This window comes from Alligator sinensis, unplaced genomic scaffold (genome assembly GCF_000455745.1).
Source record: "Alligator sinensis unplaced genomic scaffold, ASM45574v1 scaffold721_1, whole genome shotgun sequence".
Classification (NCBI taxonomy): domain Eukaryota; kingdom Metazoa; phylum Chordata; order Crocodylia; family Alligatoridae; genus Alligator; species Alligator sinensis.
Window position 1 is genome coordinate 3,222,887 of NW_005841857.1, and position 17,166 is coordinate 3,240,052.

The window sequence follows — 17,166 nt, forward strand, 5'->3', positions numbered from 1 at the left end:
TCATCATTGATGTATGTGGAATTCACCCTGGATGCTTAAATCCTTATTACTTTTCCATCCTTTCTTTCCCCAGACCAACTTCTCTCTCCCTCCTTGTTTGCTGTTTGTAGTTTAATTCTAGGACAGACTTTTAACTGCATTGGCTTTCAATCTGCTTTTCAGTTGGCTGTGCGTAGAGCTCCGACCTATTCAGTGGAAGGAGGGAAAGGCATGATATGGGCAATTAAAAATGTGCTGCTGAGGGGGATTTTTTGTTGGTATTTTTTTAAATAATAATTATAAGCCAAGGTACTGTGAGCAAAATTTAGATTTTTTTGCAGTTCACTGCAACTAGAATCTCAGGGTCAGACTAGACGACAGCTCAGAAGCTGTTGAGTGTACTGGTTCATGCTCTCCAGCCAGCTTGGGAACAATAATTCATAGGATCTTGCAATGAGTCATTTGTATGAGAGTGGCTAGAACATGCAAATAAACCCAGGGGCTCCACTGAATTCACGGTCCTACAGAGTACGAGACAGCGCTGGCCCCAAAGAGCTCACAGTCTATCAGGGGAATACAAGCAAAGGGTTAGAGAGGAAACAGAAGCACAGAGAGATCAAAAAGGCTTGCTCTAGAGCTCACAGCAGAGCCAAGACTACAGCCCAGATTTCCTGAGTCCTGTGATAGTCCCCTATATTCTAGACCAAGCTGCCTCCATAACTGAGTAACAATCCCTATTTATATAGAGCTGTTGGTATTTTGATGATGATGATTGTTTCATAGTTTCTAGGGTTGGAAGGGACCTGAACAGATCATCAAGTCCAACCCCCCTGCCCTGGGCAGGAATGAGTGCTGGGATCATAATGCCCCAGCCAGATACCTATCTTATATCCTCTTGAAGACTCCCAAGGTAGGGGAGGGCATCATGATGATGATGTTAAAAAAAAAAGAGGGTTCTTCTAATAGGCAAAGGAGAGGGCATGTATTCAGGGCACCTGCACTGATTGGGGGCTGAGGAGAATGGAAGTCAGTATTTGCCAAATGCAAAAAGACAACATTTGACAACACTTGGAGACTGTTGTATCTCATCTTCTAAGAGACAAACACATTGGAAACCAAACCACATCTATACTATAAAGAGTAGCGGGTAGTACTTAGGGATGTATTTGGCAGCCGTGTTGGTCTGAGACAAAAAGAAATGCAAAACTTGTACCCTTGGTTCGGAGATGATACATTGTATTAGACCAACTAAGAAATCACAAAAAAATGCGCTTTTTCTGCAAGCTGTCAGGCGCACACCCATCCGCAGGCTCAGGGAAAATTAAAAGATGGTTAAAAGTCCCCATAGGTAGAAAATAAACTTCATTTTTGTACAGTGGAAGCTGAAGGTGGAAGCCTGTTCCTCTGGGTCCATGAGAGTGTGTTTGTGCAGATAAGGTACCAAGATATCTGCTCTTTGTGCAGATAAGGCACCATATCCTTCCCTGGTGGTAGCAGATGGCAGACAGGCAAGGACCTGTAGAAATCTTTCTTGTTGTTCATCAATGAAGTTTAAATCCAAAATCCAATTCACAATCTTCCATGTTTCAGAGATGTATTTGGTAGCCGTGTTGGTGCTGGGTGGTACTTGGAAGTCACTGAATATGCCATTAAAATGAACATAGCAATTATTTTCTACTTTTCATAGATGTGCTAGGCAATTCCCAGACAGAAACAAAGGCCTGCTCACTCCAGGAGGAGCTCGCACATTAAAGGCACAGACTCTGTACATTAATGATAAAGTCACTGCTGTGCCCGCAGTGTAGTGTAGACATACTAACTTTCGACGAGCTTGTAGCTCAGCATAGAGTGTAAAACCACCTGGGGAAGCTGAATCAGTATTTGAGCAGACATCCTGTGCTCACTTCCGTACTGCCACACCTGGACTCTTCTTGGTACCCAAACTAGGTAGCTTAAAGCTAGTTCTGGCATATCTACTGGGACTACAGAGCAGATCTGTGGTAAGATCTCAGAGATGGCTGAATGGATTGAGCGGAGGAGGGAGGAATACAACATGTTACTAGACGGCTCAGTTTTGTTTTTGGAGTCAGTGAGATGGATTCCTTGCAAGCAGCCTGGTAAGCTCACCAGCCTTGGTGGTGGCACCCTTCAACTATGGGAGGCTGCCTCTTGAACCAGTGGCAGTGAAACCATCTCTGCAGGGCAGTGGGGGCACGTGCATTATTAGCCCACCTCTGAGCTTGATGTTTTGTGGTTTTAGTGCCTTAAGGTTTGCTGGGATGTCAAAGCACTACTTTTTCAAGCTGTACAATCTTATTCCTAATAGCTAACGGTGGCTAGAAGTATTACACACAGCAGTGATTTCTTTTCACGCTTGCTTTTTCTTGCAGGTTGCTCCAGTAGCAGAGGAAAAGCTGATGCCCAAATTGAACTGCAAAGTTAGTGAAGTAATGGTCAAGAACTTGCCACCAGGGAAAAACCCCATCATCATCCCTCCAGGTGGAAAGATGGGGAGTGAGTCCAGAGCCATTAATTTCCACCCGCCTTCTCCAAGAATTTCAGAGGCTAAGAACAAGGGGGAGAAAAAACTCCGGGCTGAGAAACTAAAGAAAGAGGGGGCCACTTCTCCCAACCTGTCTCGTGCGAATGAGGTGTGCAGCACAGACAACCTTGCTCTGAAAAGGCCGGTGAAGCTGGCTCCTTTGGAGATTCCCCGGGACGTGAAAGAAGCCCAACTCCAGAAGATTATGAGCATTCAGGCAGAAGCTCAAAGGGCTGCTCTCAAGCTAGCGACAACTGGCTCTGCCAGCAGTGAGCCCCATGTGAAACGGGTGAAAAATCTGGCCCAGGTAGAACTGGAAAACCTGCAGAAGATAAAGCTGAATGAGAAGGTTACACTAGAGAACAAAGATCAGCCCCGTTCACCGAAAGGCACCAAACCCTTGTATAAGGTGCAAATTATCTTGCCCCCAGAGACAGGCTCCAAAGTGGCAAAAACTTCAGATGCTGAAGATACCCCAGTGACATCCCATAAGCAGTTAACCCCCAAAGCCAAGCAAGATGCTACACAAGTACCCGACCCACACGAAGAGGCCAACATTCCCAATGGTAGCCCTAGTCCTTGCCAGACCACTGCCCAGCGCCGCCTCAGATTAAGGCAGATGAAAGAGCAACAAGAAGAGCACAGTATAGCCAAGCCCTGGAAGGCCATGGCTCCAAACACAGAGGAGGCAAAGCAGAAAATCGTGGGGCAACGAACACAAAAGACCCTCACTGATGCAAGCAGGCTCGTGGAGAACCTGGCCAAGAAGCACAGGGAGCGAGGAGCTGGGCAAAATGCGGGTGGTGGAAACACCCTTGAGAGGAAACAATCTACCCGAAGGATGGCTGTAGGGGACATCATCCAGGTGGATGAAGAATGAACTTGGTGCCCAAGTTCCTCCCTGGATGCTGCTGCTCCGTAATTCGGAGCCTGAAGACAAACACGAGCATTAGGCATAGATGCAACACCTGCTGAATAATGTACATTAGATCTGCCCATCGCTCAGCTGCCAGGTGAATGATGCCACCATTTTGTAGAGCAACAGTATGCAATAAAAGTCATTTTCCCCTGTTCATTGGCCATACCTCATTTTCCCACGGACAAATAAGCAGAATCCTTCACAGGCCAACCCTTAGGTTAGAGAGTTTGCTTGATTAACTGAGACCCAAGATGTTGGGATGGGACTAATGAATGCATTGCAGAAAAAGAGGGGAGGAAACCAGCCAAGAGGGGGAACAGATTTTATCTCCAGTCCTTTAAGTGTATCGGGGTGAGGAAGGCAGACAAGTAGCAAGTGGGAAGCTGCTGTTTTATATGCTTTGCCAGGAAGGTGGAAGTTTCCACGAGGACGCTCTGCATCCCGTTGTCTCTCCCTAGCACTTTCACACAGAGAGAGCTGACCACTTGCAGAGAAGAAAGCAGGCTACGGCACAACAGCATTAGTGCTACTGAAATAAAATACGTTGTCCTCAAACCTGCATCTGCTGATAAACTGCAGTCATATCAACCAAGAGGCAATAAACCCGGAGGCTGTGCATTCAAGATGTTATAAATAGAATCAAGTGAGCTTTAACTGTCAGCTACAGCACAAGAAATTGTAAAATTAAATAAAAAGCCGGAGAAACTCAGGGAGATATTTTCCAAGTGGTGCTCAGGGAGTGGAATAAATTAGTAATGCAATTCCCATCGAGTTCCCTGCAGTCCAACAGCTTCATTTCTAATTCATTCATTATGGTTAGTTAGAGAAATTGTATATAGGGAACTCTCATCCTATGATGGTAGGGAAGATTTAGATGTGTCCAAGTATGAGTAGGCAGGTGGTGTAGTCTCTGATTACAACGTTAGTGAGAGCATTATTAGAATGATATGCCTGGCTCTGAAGTCCACATGTTGCAAAGGATGTTGGGAAACTAGAAAGCCTGGAAAACATAAGCAACCCCATATGTGAGAGAGAAGAAGCTTGATCTATCTAGTATGCCCAAAGAAGGGTCTGCTAGAGAAAAGACTGCTGATAGAAGATGGCTTTTTAATGTAGCAGAAAAGGTATAACAAGATCCTGCAGCTAGATAAATTTGCACAAGATACAGGTGTAATTTTTTTCAAAGTGACATTAATGAAGTGGTTTACTGATCGGTGTTATGCAGGAGGTTAGATTAGACTATTATAATGGTGACCTCAGGCCTTAAAAATCTATTAATCTATTAATTCCTCTCTTATTTCTCCCAGATTTATAAACCCAGTCTATCTGGAAATGTGATGTTATATATTTGTTTCCGTAGTGTGTAAAATTTTCAGCAATAGAAAAAGTATGTGATGATAGCAGCAGGGGAAAAAAGGGTACTTTCTTGTATTGTTCTTTAACAACGCTAAAGCCTACGGGCACTTTTACATGTGCCCAAGGAGGAGGGGGTGCCCTTTAATTGGAGCAGCTCCGAGAGCTTCTTTAATTAAAGCCCTGCAGCGTCTCATGTCCCCATGCTTCAAAATGGTGCTGGGCGAGCACCTGACCTAAAGCTCATTCAACGACCTCATTTAAGTGCCCCCGCCGCCATTTTTAAGCTCCAGGAAGCTGATACACAAGACGCGGGAGGCTGCTGGAACGCGGCAATTAGCACACTGCAGCAGATTCAATTAAAGAAGTCCGCGCCAACGCACTGAAATTCCAGCCCATCGGAGCAGCCTCCATGCTCGTGAATCGGAGCCTCTTGATATTAAGCTTTCTACTAGGAAAAAAACCTGTAACTCAATATTACATAATACTACACCAGAGTATAAGGTGATGGCTAATAAAAATGCAGCATCATGTATGCATAAAATTCAATTTACAAAGCAAAGGCAACTTCAAAGGAGTTCCTTTTAAAAAAAAAATCACCATACTAATTTGATAAATCAATATTAGAATAAAATAGGAATGTTGGAAAGAGCGCAAACTGAGCGTGCCAAGGTGTGCATTATAGACCAGGGCCCAAACACTGCTTTTCATTTACATTCTGTAAATCCAATATAACTCCAATTTTGAGTCAATTGAGTTGCTTTGTTTCCATGCTATTATTGCTGAAATAAAAGTGTGACTTGAGGAACATATTTAAATAGCATTGGGAGGGAAGGAGGCAGTCAAAGGGGCTGGAATATAATATATCCATAAAAGAAATTTTAATGGCACTTTTAAGTTCTGGCAGCTAAACAAGAACAAAAAAAATCCCTATAGGCTGACATTACTACTTAAGCTACAAAGAGCTAAGAAGTTACTGTGTAAAAATGGCATTTTAATAATTTGTTTCCACAGCATATACGTGCGGCTGTAGGACCTGATTACTCAAGCTCTCTTTACTTTTTGGTTCTGATGATATTGTACAATTTGAGCCTAAAATAGAGAACATTGCAGTATAGGCCAGAACACCATTGTAAACTAGTATAACTACAGAGGCCCCCTCTCTTTCCCCAGAAGATCTGACAATGTAAGCGCAAAAAGGAGACAATGGGTGGATAACAAACAGATTGGGACAGATAAGAGTGAGACTGTTGTAATGAATGTGATAAGTCGTGGGTACCGTTCTCCAACAGGGGGGAACCACTGGGATGGCACAGTGTATAATTAAATAATTGTGCATTGCCTTAGAAAAGAGATATTACCCGGCAAGGTGATGGGGGTAGAGTAACATGTTTTGGGGTGAGGCATGAAGCTAGCCTCAAGAAGCCATGAAGACATCTCTACCAATTGGAAGACACTCTGCCCACGTGCAGCTGAGCATCCCCTCCAGCAGTCCAGGGCAGAAGGCAGTCAACATCAAGTTCATCCGACCCTCAAGCCCAACTCTAGGCACACATGCTGGGCACTATATCTATAAACGGACCTTTGGTGGGATTTTCTTGGGGACTTTGATGTTCCCTGACAGGTTCTTACTGACTGCCCCCTTGCCCAGCTTGTAGTCTGGGAAAAGGGCATTTTAGGTTGAAGAACAAGCGTGCCTGGAGCTAAGATCAGGGATATCACTGAGGCGATTCCTGCTCTTTGTTGTTGTTGGGAATGGGGACCTAGAAAAACAGAAGGAGAATTCCTGTGCTTTTAACTATTAATTATTGCATGCCTAATACTCCAGTACCTAAGCACCAGTTTAGGATCAGGAAACAATTGTGCTTGGGATTATATAAACCAATGGATAAAGCAAAGACAAACCCTGCTCTGGTGAGATATTTTAAAAGGCATTTTAAAAATCTAGCTCGTGTTTTAGCTTCCTCTCTCCCCAGTGCTCATTTCCCTGGCACCCTTATGAGGTCTGTGGGTACTACTACTAACTAACTAGGAAATATCAAAAAGAAAATCAGTTGTCTCTGGGACACAGCGGCAAAGTGCTGTTACTCTAAGACAAAGTCCATAGCTTTCAGGGTGATGGATGAGATAAAAGAGATGACATCCTGGCTCCTATGCTGGACCCTACTTTACCCTTTACTCTGTCCATACTGCCCTGGACTGTTCCTAGTCCTTAGTTCATATGGCACAGGTCTGCTAGACTCTTGGAAAACAGCCTTGTAACTTTAAACATGAGCTGGCACAGGACTAGCTCTGGGGATCAATATGTTAATACTCTCAGGCCTTGTGTACCAACAGGTGGCCTTAACGTTCAGTTTGCGGGAGACATAATTTTGAACACAATTGTTTTCTGTGAATATTTAACTAGCCCCCATGGGCGACGTGCTCACAAGCAATTGCAGCAGTTGCATCAATAAGCAATGCCGGGAAATTGTTAGCACTTTGTATACTTCAACTTTGCTTGTCAAGCACAGGGGGATCTGTCCTGGGCACTTGGATGTAGTTGTATTTCTGGAAGTTTATTGTAAACTATGAGCAGGGTGGGTGGGATTAGTTTGGATCTAATAAAACCAACTGGAAGCTATGGCTAAAACTGGGAACCAATCGGAGCAGAATGCTGCTAGAGGTGCAATGTACAATCTAAGCGCCTTTTTGTTTTGCACTTGCTGGTTCCTGCTGGAAACAGCAGTGTTTCAAAAGGCCTTTTGCATATTTTTAGCCCAAGGAGAAGCAGGAAGCACTTGGGCCCCTTATGAGACTGTCAGCTAATTTCTGCAAATGTAGGAAGTTCAGGAAATCCAATAAACTTGAGATCAGCAAGCGTGATGCATGGTCATGGGGACAGGTGGGTTGTTAAGTTACCTGAGTCTGATGGAAGTCTTTGACTATAAGAAATGAACCATTTGATTTCATTTTCCATCTCAGAGGGCAGAGTAGTAAATTTCTGGGGTGGACTGTATGTAGGTATCTTCTTCAATGCCCATTGTAGATGTGATGAACAAGTGCCAGGAAGCTGCCATCTGCACAACCATGCCCTCAGTGTGATGGAACTGGGCTTTCTCACACCTCGCATGAAAACCTGCCCCCGTGCACCTGCATTTCTTCCTTAGTCAGCCTGTAACAGGAAGCTAGAAGGCTCCTGTTACTTTAAGATGGGGGTGGGCAAAATGCCGGATCTAGCTGCAACTGGACTCCATTTACCGGAATCCCTGCCTGCCTCATTGTGGCTGGTTTTCATGGAGACCCTAGGAGCGGTGGGGCCATGACAGTGTGGGGCCAGGGTTTCCTTGGACACCAGCCCAAGTGGTGCTGGCAGGGCATGCGGCTGGGCAAGAGCTGCTCCAGGGCTCAGGCCAGGATCTTGCAGTGGTGACAGCATGAGCTGGAGCTGGGGCAGAGCCACAATTTGCTGCCTGTATGACCCAGGCAGGGGTTTTCAGGCAGCAGATCATGGCTCTGCTTCAACTCTGGACCATGCTGTCATGGCCACAAAATCCTGGCCCCAGCCCTGGAGCAGCTTTCCACTCAACTGCATGCCCTCCCAGTGCCACTTGGTCCATGGAAACCCTGGCCCCACGCTGTCACGGATCCACTGCTCCTGGCATCTCCATGTAACTGCGATGCAGGCAGGGAGGAACTGCTGGGAAATGGAGTCTGCTGCAGGCCTCATCTGGCCCATGGGCCAGACTTTGCCTGCCCCTGCTTTAAAAGAAACGAGTACCAGGTTGAGCTGAATCAGGAAGGACTGGCTGCTAAGAAACAAGCTAGCTGATAATGAAATGGCTGTCAGCAGACAGACCAGGGTGAAGGCAAGGGAGAGGCTACCTAGGGAAGGTAACTCACCCTGGAGAGGGAGGCAAAGCAGCAAAATGCAGCAAGGTATGAGAGGCAAGAGCAAAAGGGAGGGACCTTAGAGAGAGCAGCTCAGGAGCTGAGTTACCCCCACGGGGTGTAATGGCTACTCCTGGGGTTGAGCAGACCACTGGCAAGTGTTGGCTCAACATGTTTCCTGAAGACCTTTAGCAACCCTGCCAAGGGTTAGACTTGCCTCTGCTTCTAGCACTGAGACTTGCCAAACCTTTTCCACAGTTCAACAACAAAAATGACCTGGCCTGTGATAACAGTCAGCAGTGGAATGGATTAGGCTAGGTCATATGTCTAGACAAAGGGACCAATTATGTCTTTTTTTTATTATTTATTTACATTATACTACTACCTTCAAGCCATAGCCCAGTTGAGCTAGGCACTAGGGCTGTGCGAAACAATACCGTTTTGTTTCGACTTCTGTTTTGCTGGGACAGTGCTTCATTTTGAGTTTCATTTACATTTGAAAGCACTGTTTCATTTCGTTTCCTCAGAACTGTTTCATTGTTTCAACACCGTTTCAATGTTTTGCCCATAGGTTATAATGGGGAAGCACAAAACTGCCTATAACTTTGTCAGCTTTTGGCAGATTTGAATTAAAAACAGCAGGGATGGTAGCCCCTTCTGAGGGCATGAAGCTTGCCAAGTTTCAAGGAGATAGGTGCAGGGCTTCTGGGAAACTTCACCTCAAAGTCTTGAAAGTCAAATGTATGTCACTTGTAAGTGTTAAGGCATGGGGAGGGGTGTGTGTGTATGAAAACAGAAGGCATGGTAGCCCCTGCAGGGGCCACAAAGCCATCCAAGTTTCAAGGAGATAGATGCTGGGGTTTCTGGGAAACTGCACCTCAAGCTGCTGGCAAGCAAAACTCATTTCATGTATGTGTGTTAAGGTGCAGCAGGGTAAAAATAGCAGGCATGGTCGTCCCTGCTGAGGCCATGAAGCCTGCCAGCTATCAAGGAGATAGGTGCATGGTTTTCTGGGAAACTGCACCTCAAGCTGGTGACAAGCAAAACTCGTGACATGGGTGACACTTTGTGTGTGTTATGGCGCGTTCCCAATAGTGCTGGGGCATCTACACGACACAGTAGTGTGCCCCAATGAGGCTTCCTCCTCTTCTACAGCCTCAGTCCGGCCCACCACGTTAAATAACAACAGGTAATAACTTAGTGAGCAGCACAGTAGCACTAGCAGCATCTCAGGCAGCCAAACTGTCACAGAGCCTTTCTTTCCTTTCCTTTAGGAGCGTCTTCTCCAGCAGCTGCCAGAGAACTGTCCCTGCCAGCCCCAGCCCTGGGGCTTAGATGTGCCCACTGCTCAGGGCCCTGCATCCTTCCTGTCAGCTGACCAGGGACAAGTGCTAGGGGTGTTGGTCTAAGGACATGGCACTGGCAGCCAAGGTCCTTTTGGTCAATCTAATCTAGTATCTTTTAGTAGACCATCTGAATAGTTACAGAAATATATCTCAGCAAGGTTTGGGGTTGAAAAACCCTTCATCAGGCTGAGGAAGCACCTGCAGTTGGTGTGTGTGGTGTTCATGGATGGAAAGAATAGTAAAGAAACCAGAGGCTGGCATGCAATGCAGGCAAGAAAGCCAGTCAGTATAAATGGAAATGGAGGTGTCAGGGGGTGAGGGACAGACTAGGGTGGGTGGATGCGGGGAGGGGGATATACCAGTGCAGGTAAAAGTGGAGGGGTACCTGGGGAGTCGGATGTCCGGCAGGTTGCAGTGCATCAGAATTCCAATGTCTATATTGAGTCCATGAGCCTCTGTACCTAGGAGGTACATAAGCAGCTACCTACAGGCGGTACCTGTGCTGCTACATCCCCCTTCTCCCCCTCCTCTCACCCCCCCAGCCTGTCTCTTACCCCCTGATGCCTCCATTTCCATTTTCACTGACTGGCTTTCTTGCCTGCATTGAATGCCAGCCTTTGGCTTCTTTACTATTCCTTCCATCCAGGAACAGCTGACACACCAACTGCAGGTGCTTCCTCTGCCTGACAAATGGGTTTTTCAACCCGAAAGCTGGCATCCCAGGCAGCTAAGCCGAGCTCACCTGGAGCCTCACAACTACACTGCAGTCAGCAAGCCTCAGGCCTATCAAAGACATGACAAGTCTGGGCTTTCCCCATCCAGGACTGTGTGCGTGCATGTAGTGGCTGGAGGTTATGGCGCCTCCTACCCGCACAAATGGGTTTTTCAACCCGAAAGCTGGCATCCCAGGCAGCTAAGCCGAGCTCACCTGGAGCCTCACAACTACACTGCAGTCAGCAAGCCTCAGGCCTATCAAAGACATGACAAGTCTGGGCTTTCCCCATCCAGGACTGTGTGCGTGCATGTAGTGGCTGGAGGTTATGGCGCCTCCTACCCGCCTTTCACCAGGGGTATCCTAGGCCTGCCACACCACTGGCAATCCCACCAGGCCTCTTGACCCTGCCAGAGTGCAGTTTTAGTTGTCATGCCCAGGACCCAGGGGCTTCTCCTTCCCCATAGCCCCAGCCCATCCCTCCAAGTTTGTCCTGGCATGGGAGTGAGCTCAGCAAGGACATGTTCTTCCCCTGCTAGCTGGTGATGCAGTGAGTGCCCCCTCCAGCTCTGAGAGGTGGGCATTAAATGGTTTTAAAGAATGAAAAAAGGAAATAGGTGCAGATGGAGTGAGGAGGGTGGCATTCGCTCAATCTGCACCTGGAGCTTGGGGAACACCAGCAGTGGGAGGTTTACCTTGAGGAACACCAGCTGCTCCACCAAACCAGGATTCAAGGAGGTGCAATGAGGTGTCACAACATCCCCAGCAATACTGAATACCTTCTTGCTTGGAACACTGGTTGGTGGACAGGACAGGTGTTCCTGGGCAACTGTGGCCAGATCCAGCCACATCAGGCTGTGGCTTGTCCCAGTAGGCCAAGGGGTTGCACAGCAGTAGCTCCATGCCTCAGCCCACATTGGCAGCACCTGTGGTGGAGGAGGAGATTGGCTGGTGGATGGCATGCTAGCATGGGACAATGGATCCTCCTCTTCCATGTCCCCCCCACTTCCACTGTCCTGAATCCCTGACTCTCTTCACCAGCACCTCCGTCCACTGATTCAGGATTTGGCTGCTGCATACACTCCTTTTCACCATCGGGTCACAAATGACAGCCATCATGTGGACTGTACTGGACCACAAGATATCCAGCTGCTGCTTGTTGTTGTCATGCTGGTGGTGGTGGGGGGGGAGGTGTGTTATGGCTGGTGCTCTTGGAGGGGATGCAGACTCAGGCATAGGCAGTGGCACTGACACTGCTCCCCTCTCCTTGCTGCCTGTACAACTAGTAGAAGCCTCATCTCTGCTTGTTGTAGCAAATAGCTGCATCTCACTTAGGAGGGGATGGGACTTACAGCTCTCCCTCTACCCCCTCTTCCATCCCTCCCTGAAGTCTTGCCAGCTGCCTTTCCACCATGCTTCATGGTGTGTTTCATAGTGTCTTGTCTTTGCCTTGGTGTGCTGGAAAATCTGTCCCTTCTTCTGCAATGTTATCTATCTGATTTATGTAATATATGTAGATAAGATAATTGTATGTCTGTGTATTTATGTAATGTATGTTTGTGTGTATGTAGTTATGTAATAAAGCAAATAAAAATAAATAAATGTATGCATGTGTTTTCCTACATGCATTCTATATTATAATATGCAATACAAATATGCTGTGCTTTGCTGCACAGCGAATGGAATACAGGCTGTGAGAGAAAGCACAGATTTCAAAAGAATCAAAATAGCCTAAACAAAAAGAGGATTTGGGGGAGGAATAAATTGAAATGAATCAATCAATAAATATAATAATATAATATAAGGGTATAGAAAGCAAGCAAATGCCATTGCTGAATCCCACTTGCTAGGCTAGCAAGTAGGAAATGAGCCTTTGTTGTCTAATGTTGAGATTCTGGAAGTCAGCTCAGTAACTGACCCTGAGGCATAAAGCAGCTCAATTCAAACAATGCTGCTTTTTATGCTGTTTTTCCATGCCTCCCCTACAGCACTGGGATTGGAAGGGACCTCAGGGAAGGATCACAGTCATTGGTCAGCTACACAGTCAATATCAAAGTAGTCCTTCCCTGCTCTTCCCCCTCCCTCTCCTTACTTTCTTTTCCCCTCCAGGCAAGCCCAGCTTCAGCTTTGAAACTCGAAACATTTCAAAACTTTCAAAACATTTTGACTACCCTCGTTTTGTTTCAAGGCTGTTTCAAACCCCTTTCTTTCATTTTGATTTCACTGTTTTGAGCTCAAAATGAGTTGAAACAGTGTCAAAATTAAACAGCCAGTGAAATTTCACGCAGCCTTACTAGGAAGTGTATTGACATATAAAACCACCCCCCATGCACAGTATCAATACTGCAGAATAATATCCATTTTAATATGCTTTCAGTCCTAATAATCTAAAGCCTTTTGTATTATTTGAGGCAATTTTCCCTTGAAAGTGAGCATCCCATTTCATTCCTTTAACTTAATTAACATTTTCAGTATCTCGTTTTTTTCAAGGATTCAGCATTTCTAACTCTAACTGACTGTCAGCAATTAGGCAATCGAAGCAGGAGCATGCCAGATTTGTGTGGGCGGAAAGTAAACTTGGGTCTTAAGTTAATAAATGCTTTTCAAGGCCTGGGTGCCCTCACTGTGGTAATTCACAGGGTAAATCAACCATCTTGCTTCTCGTCAAGCTGTCATTTCCAAGCGGTGTGCTGCACCTGGATTCTGCCAAAGCCTATGGAACAAGTCATTATTATTCCAGCCCCATTAGCTAATTGGACACCCTGCCTCACCCAGGTAAAGATATTAATTAGCTTCACCTTGCAATACTCTCCACCCTCTTTGCTTCTCAGATAGAGCCTCCCCCATCACAGCTATGAATAGCCAATGTTAAGCAAGAATTGAACATTCAAGTTGCAAAAGGGTGAGCAGAGGTGTCCACCTGGCCTGAGCAGTGACAAGCACAATATGGGCAGAAGACATATATCCTCAACTGGTCCAAAGCAAGGTAGTTCCCCTCAGCACTACTGAGCTGATGATGACAGAGGCCCAGAAACAGGGTCAAAGGTGGACGTCAGGTTTCTGAAGTCAAAGTACATGATTTTCAGACCTATGCTTAACCTCAAAGGTGCCTGAAGCCCTTAAGTTTTCTTTGGCACCCACAATTCTGCATCTCTGTGCATGCAGGTTGGTGTTTCCAGAATGCCTAAGCTGTTTGGATCCACAAGGAGATCGTCTCCTGCCTTTCTCCTCTCCTGATCCCCATCCAGCAGGTATCCTTAGATTACACTGAATGCTCACCCATGGAACTGGGCCTGCACAAAATACAGTGAGCAGATGCTGCCTTCATTCAAAAGTACATCTGGGGGAGGAACTGTCTGCCTAGTTCAATAGCCGAGTGGTTAGAGCACTCCCCCAGGATCATAGAATGATAGAATCATAGAAAGTTGGGGTTGGAAGGGATCTCAGGAGGTCCAACCCCCTGCTTAAAACAGGGCCATCCCCAACTAGATCATCGCAGCCAAAGCTTTGTTTAGCCGGGTTTTGAAAATCTCCAAAGATGCAGCTTCCACAACCTCTCTGGATAACCTGTTCCAGCATCTTACTACACTCCTAGTAAGAAAGTTCTTCCTCATATCTAACCTAAACTTCCCTTGCTGCAACTTGAGACTGTTGCACCTTGTCCTGTCATCTGCCACTACTGAGAATATCCATCCTCTTTTGAATACCCCTTCAGGTAGCTGAAGACTGCTGTTATGTCTCCTCTCAGTCTCCTCTTCACTTGACCGAATAAACCCAGGTCCCTCAGCCTCTTCTCATAAGTCATGTCCCCCCAGCCCCTCACCATTTTTGTTGCTCTCCACTGGATTCTCTCTAATTTTTCCACATCCTTTTGGGGAGCCCCAAACTGAACACAGTATTCCAGATGTGGCTTTGCCAGTGCTGACTAGAGGGGAATAATCACTTCCCTTGACCTACTGGCAACATGCCTACCAGTGCAGCCCAGGATGCCATTAGCCTTCTTGGCAACAATGGCACACTGCAGACTCACATTAAGCTTATTGTCCATTGTAACCTCTAAATGCTTTTCCGCAGACCTGCTGCCCAGCCAGTCAGCCCCCAACCTGTACCGGTGCATGGGATTGTTCTGTCCTAAGTGCAGGCCTTTGTACTTGTCCTTGTTGAACCTCATGAGATTCCTTCTGGCCCAATCCTCCAATTTGTCTAGGTCACTCTGAATCCTAGCCCTACCCTCCAGTGTATCTACTGCTCCCCCCAGCTTGGTGTCATCTGCAAACTTGCACCTTATGTCATTGATAAAGACATTGAACAAAACAGGCCCCAGGATGCATGACTTTTTCATTTTCCTGAAAGGATTCAACCCCATACTTCCCATCACCCTGAGATATGTCATCTCTTACAGGTAGTGGGTTATTCTGTAGGGTGGAGAGGATGAAATCTCAATTTCTCTTATTGCATCTGTTCCACTTTGCAGAAAAGAATGAAGGATTCATTGGGTCAGAGAGAGAGGAGAGTGAGAGACCGTGATGTGCTTATCCTAGACTAATCCACAGAGCAGGGATTAGGACCCAGGCCTCCCCCTCCCATGAGAATGCTCTAACCACTAAGCTACAGCCCTAAGCACTAGGCAGAGAGGGATGGGGCTTCTCCTTCTGCTGAGTTTTCAAATAAAGGAGTATCTTTTACTCTCTGTCTGAAAACAGCTCTTAAGTGCTAACCCCAGGATCAAGCTCAGGGCTGTAAAACCACAGCAAATGGATGCACCTCCTGGCAGTCCTGAGTGAAGTGCCAAAGGAAGATGAATCCCGGAGAAGTGCTGAATGTCCTTCATATTTTCCTGCTGGCTGTTCTGTATCTTATTCTGAAGTGCCTAACTTTTCACCAGGTACTGTATAGAGAGCCTAGGCATCCAATGCAAGACTGTGGCTTCTGCCTCGGGAGCCAGAGACTAGATTCCAAAAGAAATCAAAAAGTCCTAAATATTCTTGGGAATCTTGCCCCCGCTGCCTCAAACATAAAGAGTTGCAAGAATCAATATGGGTCTTTGAGGCTAGGAACAGAAGTTACCCATAAACCGGTATAAGTCATTGGAAACTGGTTCTGTAATGCAACAGAAGTTCAGTGCACATAAAACCACTTTCAAAATGGCTGAAATTGGCTTAAAATAAACCTGGATGGATGTACTATCAGACTTAACTGATTTAGCTTAAATTGGTTTACTGAACTTCTGTCCCAGAAGTTCAAGTTAACTCACAGTCCTCCGGTATCTCAGGAAGCTTTGCACCTCCTCTGCAAACCTCCCCTCGCAGTGTGTGTGAGCTATCTTTAGTCCAAGTAGTCTGCTCCAGCAGAGCAGGGAGGTGTGCTCTAGCACCCCCCAGCTTCTGGCCTGGGCCATGGCAGGCATGTGGCTGCATTTCTGGAATCAAAATTGAATGTCTGTTCACTTGCTTATTGGTTCAGTCTACACAGTTTAGACTGACCTGCAAAGATTGAATCCATTCAGCCTCGGGCTCTTCAACTGTTTGTGTGGATCTAGCTCGAAGTCCTTCAGGAAAGCTTATGGGAGAAAAACACCGGGGGAGGGCAAATCAGCCAGGAATTATTTTGCCTAGTTCAAAATTGGCACATTTCTTTTTCAATTCTAAGGTGTATTTACAGGAACGAGTATGTGTAAAAAGCCCTTTGTGTTTCTGCGACACAACACTCTCCCATTCCACTCTCCCATGGGGTCATCCTGCTAAGGTGGCTGGTCCAATGAGTAGGTATTTCAATACGAATGACAACTGGGACCAATCTTAAAATGAGATAGACTATCAAGAAGACACCCCTTGCCTTTCCACTTGTCCCCTCCTTACCCAGGATAAAACTTTCAAAACGACGTCTGTGCCAAAGTCACCTTTTAAAACTGAGCTAAGAATGCTAAATCATTTAGGTGCTTTTGATCATCTTACCTCTGATCTTTATTTGACAGTCGTTATATGAAGGGAGCGTAGATGAGAATTTCATGCCTGCTGAATACCTGATAAAATGAGGACAACCTCACTCTTGGGCACTGGTCCCTTTTAACTGCATTTCATCATCTTGTATTGTTTGCTTCCTAATTCTGTAGGCACCGGAGTTGCTTTTAAATGTATTATTGTTGATATCTTTATTGGAAGCATCCGGAGACCTTAACTGAGGTCCATTGCGCTTTGCAGTGTATAGATGCAGAAAGCAGGGTAGATTATCACTGTGTAGACTAACTAAATCAAAGACATGTAAGCTCTTGTAAGCAGCAGCTTATTTCATCCGATGCTAAGCTGTATGGATAGATATACAAGACAGAAACGTTCCCCTTAACCTCCCAAGCAGCTGACAAGAGACAAAGGGAAGAGTGGGGAAGCAATGAACTCAGGCAGGGCAGATGCGTGGAATTGCTGGGAACATTACCCAGCTCTTTCCC

At 46.1% G+C, this 17,166-nt stretch overlaps 1 protein-coding gene across 1 annotated transcript; it reads left to right on the plus strand.

Annotated features, from left to right (window-relative positions):
* The first annotated feature begins 1,993 nt into the window (after nucleotides 1–1,993).
* On the plus strand, nucleotides 1,994–3,583 carry LOC112551774. The gene is made up of 2 exons (XM_025214659.1): nucleotides 1,994–2,068; nucleotides 2,370–3,583. The coding sequence occupies exons 1-2, from the start codon at nucleotides 1,994–1,996 to the stop codon at nucleotides 3,399–3,401; spliced, it is 1,107 nt and encodes a 368-aa protein (XP_025070444.1). The 3' UTR covers nucleotides 3,402–3,583.
* The last annotated feature ends 13,583 nt before the right edge of the window (nucleotides 3,584–17,166 follow it).

What these genes read in the sequence shown, in the direction of transcription:
- LOC112551774 (XM_025214659.1), top strand. Translation starts at nt 1,994, where the DNA reads ATGGCTGAATGGATTGAGCGGAGGAGGGAGGAATACAACATGTTACTA. An exon ending in CAGTTTTGTTTTTGGAGTCA is followed by an intron (nt 2,069 to 2,369) that starts GTGAGATGGATT and finishes TTTTTCTTGCAG; the next exon opens with GTTGCTCCAGTAGCAGAGGA.